We start from the raw sequence: 13,140 nt of genomic DNA, 5'->3' as shown, positions 1-13,140 counted from the left end.
AGGCATTGTTTCTAAAAGTTTGTGGGTTGTTAATAGGTGCTAGATTAAAAATGTAATAAATGAATAATAAAGGCAATTAATTGATTAGGGAAATGCTTGGTAGTTAAAGTTAAATAGGTCTTCTCAGAGAAATGAATTTACTTGACTGTGTTTTGGGGTTTTTTGTTTTTTGCAAAGAGCATTCACTAATTTGGGAGCTCCTGATGTAGGAATTAGGATAATTGGGATTTGGATTATTCCATATAGAATTTGCCACTTCATTGGAGGAATTGTTCTTAGTGTTTAGTCTTTCTATACTTGTAATAACCTATGGCAGTTAACAAGCAAAAACACAAATGTTGGCTTGGGCCTAACAAATTATAATGTATGAAAGGTATGATGTGGAAAAGCTTCCAGGTGAGTCTAATGTACTCTAGAGACTGAGAACTACTGAATAAGAATATGCCTTCTGGACATTTGCTAACTGCATTCTTAATACTATTTGAGTATGCTAATAAGCTTTTGAAAGTGTCTTGTCAGCTTCTAATTACAGGTAAGTTAAGTTTTCTGTGTGTTTAACAAGCACATTGACATTCTATTTGCAAGCCCTTTTCTTGCATCAAAGGGAAGATAACTATTGGAGCATTTGTGTATTGAGGTCAGCACAGGAAAGCTTAGCAAGGTGATCACTTATTTATTTTTTGTTAAAGTTCATGCAGCTTCTCCAAGAACACATGAAATGGAAATAGAAGGGACAATATCATTCTAATTAGAGGTTGACCTGGAACCTGTTTTTTAATCACCACGTACATATTCTACATGTTCTTCCCACCTCACTCCCCAAAAAAGCCGAACTACTCATCCTGCTTCTTTCCACCCGGATCTTCTACCAAATGATGGAGAAAAGTTGATGGGTTTATTTACTTAGTAAAAGAATACTTTGTCGAACAAGGAAACAGAGAAATTACTTTAGTGCAAAGTATAACGTGGTATACAAAAATATGTTCTACATGAATTTAAAAGGCTTTATGAAATTATTTCTTGTATTGCTTATATAGCTTTAAAATAAAACACACATTCACATGCACACAAAACCCTACAAAAAATTGGAAGAGGAAACAAAAAGAAACCCAGAAAGTTGGAGATTGGTAGGTTTATCCAGCAACTGTCCAAGCAGGGAGACTTATACTTGGGGGATGAAAGGGAGCAAATTTAGCCACCCCGGGGTGCCTGGGTGGCTCAGTCGGTTAAGTGGCTGCCTTCAGCTCAGGTCGTGATCCCGGGGTCCTGGGATTGAGCCCCACATCTGGCTCTTTGCTCAGCGGGGAGCCTGCTTCTCCCTCTTCCTCTGCCTGCAGCTCCCCCTGCTTGTGCTCTCTTTCTTGCTATCTCTGTCCCTCTCTGTCAATAAATAAATAAAATCTTTAAAAAAAATTTTTAGCCACCCCAAGATATGCCCCTTTGACATCTTGGTTATTTCAAGCTGTTTATTTATTTATTTTTTTACTCTTTTTTTAGTTTTTATTTTTTTAAAGATTTTTATTTATTTATTTGAGAGATAGAGAGAATGAGAGAGAGCATGAGAGCATAAGAGGTCAGAGGGAGAAGCAGACTCCCCGCCAAGCAGGGAGCCCGATGTGGGACTCAATCCCGGGACTTCAGGATCATGACCTGAGCCGAAGGCAGTCGCTTAACCAACTGAGACACCCAGGCGCCCTTCAAGCTGTTTATTTTTAAGAAACTGCAGATCCAAAAGAAGCTCTGAAAACTGAGTAGAGACATTTACTTTTATAAGGGAAATTTCTATTTGTTGTAGTCTCCCTCAGTACCAGGAAGAAGGGGATGACTCTAAATCTCTAGGAACTTTTATTAATGGAGAAGGGATGGACTTAAATCTTAAGGCAGACTTAAATCTGTGTAACAACCTTACTCTTGTTTACTGTGCTTTTCTTGTAAACTTCCATAACTGACTTCCCACCGCCAACATTTTCTTTTGTCTTTAGCTGGAGGTGATATTTAAGGTGATGCCTTTAACCATTTTGGTGAGTTACTGAGTTTTCCTGGGTCTCTCCCATATCTACATGAGGTGTACATGTTAAACTTTTGATTTTTCTCCTGCTGATCTGTCTCATGTCTGTTTGATTCTTAGACCAGCTAGAAGAATCTTGGAAGGTGGATAAAAATTGTTTCCTCCCCAACAAGGGCCTAAGCATTCTTGCCGCCAGGGAAGTAAAATATCCTGCCATGGAGTAAGGATGTTTCATATGGCTTTGTGATGGATAAAATCTCTCTCTTGATGCTCTTCTTCTCTCAGCTCTGACTACATGCTCATCTTGCAACTATCTGTTACTAATTAAGAATCCCTGGCATTTAGATTTTGAATCAGGGAATGAATGAGCTTTTAAAAAAATGAACAGTTAAGTATCCCTTCCTGCCTTCCCATGGTCCACACAATCAGTCATTCCTTCTTTCTCAGGTTTCTGTAGCCTCTCCCTTTCCACTAGACCATTTCTATGAACATTTAAATAAGCTCTAGACTCTCCAGTCATTAAAAATAGTTTCCCGGGGCGCCTGGGTGGCTCAGTCATCAAGCGTCTGCCTTCGGCTCAGGTCATGACCCCAGGGTCCTGAGATCAAGCCCCACATCGGGCTCCCTGCTCCACGGGAAGCCTACTTCTCCCTCTCCCACTCCCCCGCTTGTATTTCCTTGCTCGTTGTCTCTCTCTCTCTCTCTGTCAAATAAATAAAATTAAAAAAAAAAAAAAAAAGTTTCCAGGGACCTCTCACCCCTCTAGTTTCTGTCCATTTCTGTCCCTTTCCTTGGCAGCTAGACTCCTTGAAGGAGTTATCTAATACTTCCTGTCACATACAACTCACACACCCTCCATTTGGCTTTCTTCCTCATTTCTCTTCATGGAGACTGCTCTCATTAAGGTCATCAGAGACCTCTATGGTCCTAAATTCTATGGATATTCCTCAGCCTTCCTCTTGACCTTTCAGAAGCCTTCAACACACCTACCTTACTGGATTTATTAGTTTCCTGTGGTTGTTGTAACAAATTACCACAAACTGGTAGTTTAAACCAACATAAATGTATTCTCTTGCAGTTCTGGAGGTCAGAAGTAAAAAATCAAGGTGTCATCCAGACTGCACTCCTTCTGGAGGCTTTAGGAAAGGGAAAATCTGTTCTTTGCCTCTTTAGCTTCTGGTGGCTATAGGCATTCCTTAACTTGTGACCACATCACTCCAATCTCCACCTCCATGGTCATATTGCCTCCTTCTCTTCTCTGCTTTTCTTCTATAAGGACACTTGTTATTAGATTTAGGGCCTACTGGGATAATCCAGGATGATCTTCTTGTCTCAGTGTTCTTAATTTAGTCACATCTGCAAAGACCCTATTTCTTTTTTTTTTTTTAAAGATTTTATTTATTTATTTGACAGACAGAGACACAGCGAGAGAGGGAACACAAGCAGGGGGAGTGGGAGGGGGAGAAGCAGGCTCCCCGCTGGGCAGGGAGCCCGATGCGGGGCTCGATCCCAGGACCCTGGGGTCGTGACCCGAGCTGAAGGCAGACGCTTAACGACTGAGCCACCCAGGTGCCCTGCAAAGACCCTATTTCAAATAAGGTGGCCTCACAGGTTCTAGGGATAAGGATGTGGACATCTTTTGGGGGGCTACCATTCAACTCACTATATGGAGTTCTATCTTCCCTTGATTTCTGTGATGCCATACTCTTCTTCTGGTTTCCTTCTTAACTCTATGGCGTCTTCTCACTTTCCTTTTCTGTATTCTCCTCCTTCTCTACCTGACTTTTGAAAATGTTCACATGTATCAGATCTTGGATCCTCTTCTCATCTCACTTTGTCCTTTCTCTCTCGGTAATATCTTCTAGCCCCATGATTTCTATGACCATTTATATAAACGACCACTCCAAATTGCTTTATTTAGCCAGACCTTTCCTATTCTTGATGCATATAGATAACCTACTTAACATAGTCATTTGAGTGTTGCAGTGGCTTCACAAATTTAACATATCCAAAATAGAACACATCACCCCTTTTACCCCCACTCCTCATCACCACCCAAGAAAAGTTTGCCCTTCCCACAGAATTCCTTAGTTCAGTGAATGACATTACCATCCACCTAGTTGCTTGTTCCAAAGTTATCCTTGATATTTCCCTCACTCTTATCTCCCCACGTCCATCACCAAAACCAACCTAAAATAGTTTCAGAATCTGCCTACTCTCTTCTTACTGCCATTACCTTAGTCTTAAGCAGCCACCATTTTTCCATCTGGATTAGTGCATTAGCTCCCATTATCCACTGTCAGTCTCTCCAATCCATTTTCCATATGGCAGCTGGAGTAATTTCAAAATATAAATTGAATCATATCACTGTGCTGCTGGACACCCTTTTTGAAGGCTTTCATTGCTTTTAGGATAAAATTTAAAATCTTTCATGTAGCCTCTAATGTTCTGCATGATCTGGCCCCATCTGTCTCTGCAATTTCATCTCTCTTCCTAGCCATTCTCCTTTGACCCTCCAACTATATGCATCCCTACCTTCTTATATTTCCTGAGAGTTCCTTCCTGCCTCTGAATCTATGCACATGTGTTTCCCTCATTGGGAAGGAAGAAATTTTCCTTGGTCCAAGGTTCTTCTGGCTGGACTAAGAATTAAATTCACATGATGCAACAGGTGCAATCAAATTTAGTTTCATATGTATGGGAATCCACACAGACATAAATTCCAAAGATGGGTGACTTGAAGCTTACATGACATCCTGTGTTAAGGAGAGGGATAGTAGTCTGAGGATGCAAAGGGGAGGAAGGCCTTTAGCAGGATAATGAGAGGAGATGTTTTGGAAACAAAGGTTGCCCTGTTACACAGATAAATTTCTTAGGTAAAGAGGAATCTTTGTTAGTAGCTCTCTTCCTGGTACAGGCTCTTCTTTCCAATGTAAATTTAGGCAATTGAGGGGGAGGTAAAGAGCTTTTCCTGAATCTGCTGGGTTTCAGCTGCTTTTATCTCAAAATAATCTTTATGCCAAAGTGGCCCATCTTGGGTCTCTTACACTTGGCCCATACACCCTCTTTTCCCTATTGCTAGTTAACTTATATTCTTCAGGTATCAAAGAAAGTGTTGTTTGCTCAGGGAAACCTTTCCTAACCATCCCTCACTCTTAGACTTGATTAGGTCCCTCCCACTGTCCCCATTGTTTTCTAGTTCTACTTTGCCTTTTATAACATGGATCATAATTATCCTTAATTTGTTTGTCTCTCTCCTGACAGAATGTAAATACCACCAGGGCAAGGACTGTATACCCTGTCAAAACACAAGTCAAGCACAGTGTCTAGGGTAAATAGGCACCCGATATTAATGAGTAAGTGCATCTAATGACCTAAGTTGCTAAGACATAATTGAGAACGGACCAAACCCAAATCTAGTGCCACATATTTGAACTAAAATAACATTTAAACTGCTATTCACAATATTTAATTTAAAAATGGTATTAACCAGACTGAAAGAAGTTCACAAAACTGTAGGAAACAGAATAGTAGAGACTAGTTTTTATAGCAATTGCTCAATAGACTTTTTCCATATAATTCAGCCAAAAGTCCCAAGTATTCTTCAGAGTCAAGCTGTTATCATGGGCACAATCCAGGTTTATAGCTTCTGAAAAAACCTCAGGTTCAAAGAACAGCTAGTTTCTGGTATGAGCGCATTGGATCTGAAAGTTGTGGTTGTTCAAAGTGTTGAACTGATGAAGCATTGTAGAAATGTCCTAGGCACATTAAAAGTCCTGAAGTTCTTTATGGTTGGGAACTGAGGGCCCTATTTCAAGCCCAATATTTTAGACATGAACCCTTGACCATGGTAAAGTGCTAAATCAAATGCCTAGCGGACCTTAGCACCCCACCCCTATTTTGACTCTGTGCTGGCTACATGCTTTCCCATCTTAATCCAAAATGACAACTCTTATTTTCCATTTTCAGGATGTTTGCATGTGTATAAGAAAAAATGAGGTAGAGGGGGAATAAGTTTCAAATAGTTCTCAGATTTCATAATGCAATATAGAGGCAGGCCAGACATAAACTCTTTTTATCTACTGTTGAGGTTTAATTCTTAAAGAACTTCTCAAGCCGTGACCTACTTCAAATTGCACGCCTGTTCTCTAGATAGATAAGAGGAAAGATGTGGCAACTGATGGTTTGTATGGCAGAACTAGTTGTCATTGTTTATTGAATACCTGTATTATCTATTGCCATGTGACAACTTACTGCAAAGTTTAGCAGGTTAAAACAGCAAACATTTATTATCTCACAGTTTCTGTGGGTCAGGAATCTGGGAGCAGCTTAGCTGGGTATGCTTCTACTTCACAGTCTCTTATGAAGTTACAGTCAAGTTATCACTTGGGATGGCTGTCTCATCTGAAGCCTTGACTGGGGAAAGATGAACTAAGCTCACTCACATGGTTGTTAGCAGGATTCAATTCCTTGTCACATGGGCCTCTCTACCATAACATAGCTGACAACATGGCAGCCATTCTGATTTGTGATCCTACTTATGTACCCAAGCATTTCCCCCATCTCTGGAAGCTTTGGGGGTATTTTCTTTGTCCCCACTACACTAGGATGACACATAATGTACCTTGATGTGGGTGAGGATCAAGTGAAATAATGAACATCAAAGGACAAAATAGGATAGTTAGGAAAATACTGGATACTTAGAGGGCAAGCATAGTGGATGGTGAACTAGAGAGGAGCTGGGAACAGGAAGAGAATGTTACATGAAACTCTGGAGGCAGGAAAGTCAGGGAAGTTATGGGCAGTGGTCCTGTCTTACCTGGTGTCTTCCCCGAGTTGGAAGGCATTCCTCAAATGCCTTACCTAGAATTTACCAGTATCCAGCAAAATCTCCCCCTTCCCACTCCACTACTAAAGTCTAGGGACACATTAAGCACCAGTGCATTGTCACCCAGTAGGCCCACAAACCAGTGTTATTCTTGAGGTAACCCAGCAACTCAAGTTGCTTAACCCTTGAATCTGGTACCTTCTTTGGTCTTACGTCTAGCACTATCTGGATGTTTTTGTTTTGTTTTAGAATGAAGTTGGACAGATTATGTGCCTGAAGTCAGAGCATAGATATGAAAGTACTTTATAAATTGTTAAAACATTAGGGACAGCTGGGTGGCTCAGTCAGTTAAGCGTCTGCCTTTGGCTCAGGTCATACTCCCATGGTCCTGGGATTGAGCCCCACATCAGGCTTCTTGCTCATCAGGGAGTCTGCTTCTCCCTCTATTTGCTGCTCCCCCTGCTTATGCTCTCTCTCTCTCTGTCTTTGACAAATAAATAAATAAAATATTTTAAAAAATAAATTGTTAAACATTATACAAAATAAGTTGTTGGATTGCTTCTATTTAGGGAAACCTAAGCTTTCCAATTGTGTGGAAAATTGTGTGGAAAACACAGGTAGAATGGTATAGACTACAAATCAACACTGTATAGCCTCCTGAGAACCACTTTCCTAGTATTAACTATCCCATATCACAGTGTTTTCAGCTTCTCCAAAGTGTTTGCATTAAGTTGGGTAACATCCCCAATTTGGGGTTATGGTACATTTCCGTTCCCTTTCTCATGAACCACAGCATCCTGCGGTTTGCTCTCTGCGCTCCACCTCACTCTGGAATTAGATGGGTTATTCTATTCTTTGTTTATCTGTCTTCTCTTTTTCCTTACGGTCATGTGCACTTAGGATCTATTTTTTAGGCAAAGGCAGATATTTTAGAAAACTGAATGCTGGTTCTCTCTGGGTGATTTCCATACTGATGGGGAGAAATCACTGTGCTGGTTGTAACCAATTGCCAAATGAGTCTTTGGAAATATAATACTGTTTAAAAACCTGCTACCCAGCAAGGGTCAGGTCCTTGAAGAGTCTCTGTGCTTAGGGATACCCTACTTAGTCATGGAGTTGCCCTGGCAGTTAGAGCAGACTTGCTTCTGTCATTGTTATGTTGCAAATGGAAGTGGTAAAATTAAAGAACTGGTTTCCTACCTTCTTTAGGCTTATAGAATTATTATTATAAGCAGTGTTTGGAATAATCATTGATTTCTTTTGTCTCTATTTAAAATGTGTTAAACCAATATGTTTTATACTAGGTGCCCTACTTAAACCAGCAGTGAATTAAATGGTTTCTGTCATAAATGAAATTCTTTTTGAAATATCAATGAGTTGATTTTTCATCTAATTTTTTACTCATCACAATTCTCCCTTGTCTTTTAAGAAGATTAGATTTTCTAATGTTCATAACAGGTTAGAAAATTGCAAGAACTTTAAAGGGGAGTAAGCAATAATTTTTTAGTATACCCAGAAGCAGAGAAAGACTTTTTCATGAATGTTGCCGCGATGGAAATGAGTGAGGAAAAAAATTGTTAAAGAAAACTTAAAGAGGGGCGCCTGGGTGGCTCAGTTGGTTAAGCGACTGCCTTCGGCTCAGGTCATGATCCTGGAGTCCCTGGATCGAGTCCCGCATCGGGCTCCCTGCTCGGCGAGGAACCTGCTTCTCCCTCTAACCCTCCCCCATCTCATGTACTCTCTCTCTCTCTCATTCTCGCTCTCTCAAATAAATAAATAAATCTTTAAAAAAAAAAAAAAAGAAAGAAAACTTAAAGATGCCTCAAGGAGGATGGGGGAGGAGATAGATTTGAGATTGAGATTATAAGCCTCCATCTTGATTTTCACAAATTGAGAATCTAATTGGAAAGAGAAAAATTATGCATATGAAAGAGAATAGTTAAGTAGTATGAACTCCGAGCTCACAAGGTACAGGAAGGTAGAGGAGGGAAGCAATGAGTAAAGACTACAATGATTTCTGAAGAATGGTTAAGATTTAAATAAAGAACAGAAAAAAGACACATTCCGGATGACAGCAAACACATCAGTGTGGATTTGGAAGCCAAGTGTAAGCAATTAAAAAAATATGTATGTACTTTAAAAAGCCATAGACAGGCAAACACTCACACAAGATGTAGACAAAAATTAAGGCCAGCAAAAACTGCCACCAAAAAATTAAGCAAACAAAACAAATACAGTATTTTTAATTTATAAATTCTTTAATGAAAAATAAAAATTATGACAAATATAATAAAAGTCCTTATAGCAGATAAAAGATACATACCCTGATAGAAAAATGGTGAAAATACTTGAGCAGAAAAATGACAAAATAAGAACTCAGGTGACCGGTAAGTATATCTCACAATATTCAGTCTCAGTAAAAAATCACAGAAATGTAAATGTAAACCATAAATGACAATTTTTCTCTTAAGAGATTGGCAGTGGCTTAAAAAATAATAATACTCAGTGCAGAGGAATAGGCACTGATATCCTACTGGTGGGAATTTAAATTCTCATGGCAGTGTGGCAATAAATCAAGAGCCTTAAAAAAAGCAAACATAGTTTCCAATATAGCAGTTCAGTTTCTAGGAGTTATCCTAAGGAAAACATTGAAAAAGATGAACACAAGAAGTTCATCTGATCTTTATAACATGGAAACATTGGAAATACCCCAAAAGACAGTTTGGTAGTATTAACACAGAAATGAGAAAAGGCAAATGATAGATCATCATGCTGTTACTCTAAGGATGGATGCTTGGGGGATGTGTGTGTGTGTCTATGTGTCTGCATACACCTAGGGGAAGTCAGAAAGGTTATATACACTACCTTGTTAACAGTTTTTAACTCTGGATAGTTGGTTAACTCTGGTAACCTTAATTTTCTCCTTTTTGTTTATCAATACAATGAGCATGTATTATTTTTTGAAATATGTTTTATAGAAAAACAGCTTGAGAATCAGAATAAGGCGTAGTCATTCACAGTGTTCATTAAGAATGCATTTTCTCGGGGCACCTGGGTGGCTCAGATGGTTAAGCATCTGCCTTCGGCTCAGGTCATGATCTCAGGGTCCTGGGACCCAGTCCCACGTTGGGCTCCCTGCTCAGTGGGAAGCCTCTTCTCCCTCTCCCACTCCCCCTGCTTGTGTTCCCTCTCTCACTGTCTCTCTCTGTCAAATAAATAAAATCTTAAAAAAAAACAAAAAACGCATTTCCTCTACCTATTTAAACATTAAGGAAGCTGTGTGACCTTGATTAGGTTCTAGAACCTGCAAAAAATGGACTTGAAAAGATCTCCCCCTCCCACTTGCCTAGAAAGGCTAAGTGAGCCTAGACATTTTTTTTCTTTTAACTCTTTAAGAATTCTACATCTGTGTAGTTGATAACTGCAGAATATGGTTAGTTTTCTAACAGTCACAGACTAATAGTTTCTGTTCATCTATAGGTAATAACTTTGACTTAGAACTTTAGAAGCTTCTGGAAGAATCTGGTTGTTCTAGGTTTTCATTCCCTTGATCCTTTCTTTTGCTTCTGTTTAGGTTCTGTCATAATGAATGGATCCAGTGTAGCAAATACATCACCTAATGTAAAATCCAAGGAAGATCAGGGATTAAATGGGCACGATGAGAAGGAAAACCCATTTGCAGAGTACATGTGGATGGAGAACGAAGAAGATTTCAACAGACAGGTAAAAAAAGAAGTGGAAGGCTAAGATGCGTGTAACTCAACAGCTATAATATTTTACCATCCATCTATAACAAAAGAAATGGGTTTATCAGCTTGAGAATAATTCAAAAATGCATGGAGGCCTGGTCTGGGCTCACCCAAGAAGGCTCTTCAGCTGGTAAGACACCAGAGTAGGGTACTTCGGAGGAAGGTACTGACACTTTGCCACACATTGATTGCAAGAGGATCTCATGCCATGGCGATGTGGTATAGACTTCAAGGGTATAAACAGCAGCTGTGTGCAGACGGGCCAGCCTGGCATGCTCCCCACGTGGGGACGCAGGCACTGGCAGAACGTACGTCTGAGATGGAGAAGTGTGTTAGGTGGGGAAAGGCTAGACCTTTTGAACAAAGACTCAGCAGTAATCCATTGTCTTGTATCCCCGTGACATTAATAGCTCAAGGTAGGCATTCTAGGTAGACAGTGATTCTGCGACCACACGCTTCTCCGATGGTGTTGTTCCAGCCCGGCCAGGGCATTGATCAGCTGCGTAGCTGAAGGATAACTGGAAGTCCAGCCACTGGGAAAGGGGGAGAGGTAAAAGCCAAGGAAGGGACTCCTTTTGACCAAGTGATGCCAAAGTGTTCACATCCCTTCGGGAAGACATTACATGATGAATAGTTACGTGGCCATCGCCAGCATGGGAGACGGGAAATGCGGTTTTAACTGAACAGCCTGGTGCTCTGGGAACAAGGAAACAAGTTTAGTGGGACAGCCGGCAGTCCCCCCTCCCCCCAGTCAGCTCACTGTGTCATGATTTGTGGGACTAGCACATAGATCATGCTTGCAGTCACATCCCTGTACCCGGGTAACCATTTCTGTGTACCTGTGAATGAGGGTAGATTTACTAAGGAGGAGCACACTGTCATGCTCTCGGGTAGAGGCAAGGCAGATCTTGAGCAGTCATGTTAAATCTTACGGCTTGGAAATATTTTGTGGTGGTTGTTACTTTAAGTACTTCGTAACTATCTAATTTACTTGAGATCGGTGTGGCTAATTGTAATGTTGAAGACTATTTTTACGTCTTGTGCTGCTGGTGACTTTTGAATTCATAAATAAGTGTATGGGCTAGTTTGGGTGATTATTTTTGCTTGACTTCCCCTCGATGGTGGTGCTAGTGAGCTATGAATCAGTCGCCACTAGCCCGCAGGAAAGGGATGGCCAAATGTGAGGCCCAGGGCCTGTTAAAACCACACTTAATCTGCAGACTGGACCGTTCTCTTTACTAAGAGTTAACGATGTCTGCAAAGAGGTGTAAAATATCCTAGATACATAGTGCGTTAGTTTAGGGCCATCTTTAAGAAATACAAAATTGTTTAAATATTCATATTTTTCCTTGTTTTGAAAGGATACCTACATTGATGACATCATTTTCTACTGGTTTGCCAAAAAGTGTTCTTTATATCTTTCTAAGGTTCTGAAAGTATTTTTCTCCTTTAGGGGCCTCATTACCAGAAAAGAGGGCCAGAAGCTGAGAGTTGGTTTTGATTTAATCTCCACTATCCAGGTAGTGGTCTAGTTATGTAATTCCTGTACCTTTTTCATACTTGTAAAATGGGAAATTTAAGAAGAGTTGCTTAACAAGACTGAGAAAAGAGTCTCAAGCTTTAAAATGATTTTCTGTAAGTGCCATCTGGATGGATGGAACATGTCTGTGTCACGCAGAGATGTCGGAAGAGATGTGAAGGCCTGGACTTTCTGCTCTTCTGAATAACTGTTTCCTTAGTCTTACTGTTGATGGAATTTGGTTGAAAAAACTAAAACTTGTATTTTCTCTAGCCAGTCATTCGAAGCGTCTTAATTCTTAGTAGACAAGATGGTTCTCAACTGCTGACTAAATACCCTCCAAAAGAGAGAGGTAGAAAACTGGGAGGGGTGAGTCGTACTGGGACGGTAAGTGTGAGCTCCTCACCTTGGCTTGCTAGGTGGAGGAGGAGCTGCAGGAGCAAGACTTCTTAGACCGCTGCTTCCAGGAGATGCTGGATGAAGAAGACCAGGACTGGTTCATCCCCTCCCGGGACCTGCCTCAGGCCATGGGACAGTTGCAGCAGCAGTTAAATGGACTGTCCATCAGCGATGGTCACGAGTCTGAAGATATTTTGGTAAGAGCCGTACGTAGTTGCACAGGAGACATAGTGAAAAGAATGTGGGATTTGGAGTGACAGACTTTTTTTCTGGCCCTGCCACCTTGGGCAAGCCTCTGGCCCCTGTCTCTTCACCCATCATCCCATGGGCTTTGATAAGAGGGTGCTTTGGAGACACGTTGCACACAGCATCGTGAAAACATTCTTGTGGCAGCATCTCTGGCTTTCATTTCCCCCAGGGGGCCTTTCAGAGTAGAACTGGGATTAGGGATAAGAATTTGAACACAGAAGAGGTTTGGTTTCGAATAATCACTTGCTGTTGTTCTTTCCTTTTACTATTCCTCAAATCTGTATTTATAGTTTTGAATGATGCAGTTTTGGAAGGAACATACTCCTAAGAGGCCATTTTCCACTTAAAGTTAAAAGACTGGATAAACCAATTTCCTGCCTTTCATGTT

The 13,140-nt window shown here is 40.6% G+C and overlaps 1 protein-coding gene across 1 annotated transcript in view; it reads left to right on the top strand.

The window, feature by feature from the left end:
- Positions 1 to 13,140, top strand: part of PAIP2B (poly(A) binding protein interacting protein 2B) — a 31,117-nt gene that overhangs the window by 12,794 nt on the left and 5,183 nt on the right. The window contains exons 2-3 of the mRNA XM_006728008.3: positions 10,411 to 10,559; positions 12,524 to 12,700. Coding sequence (XP_006728071.1) covers positions 10,422 to 10,559; positions 12,524 to 12,700 — 315 coding nt within the window. The 5' untranslated portion in view covers positions 10,411 to 10,421. The remainder of the gene's footprint in view (positions 1 to 10,410; positions 10,560 to 12,523; positions 12,701 to 13,140) is intronic.

Source organism: Leptonychotes weddellii, chromosome 10 (genome assembly GCF_054177405.1).
Source record: "Leptonychotes weddellii isolate Sample4059 chromosome 10, ASM5417740v2, whole genome shotgun sequence".
NCBI lineage: Eukaryota > Metazoa > Chordata > Mammalia > Carnivora > Phocidae > Leptonychotes > Leptonychotes weddellii.
Note: the sequence above shows the minus strand (reverse complement) of the source record. Positions and strands in the feature narration are given on the sequence as shown.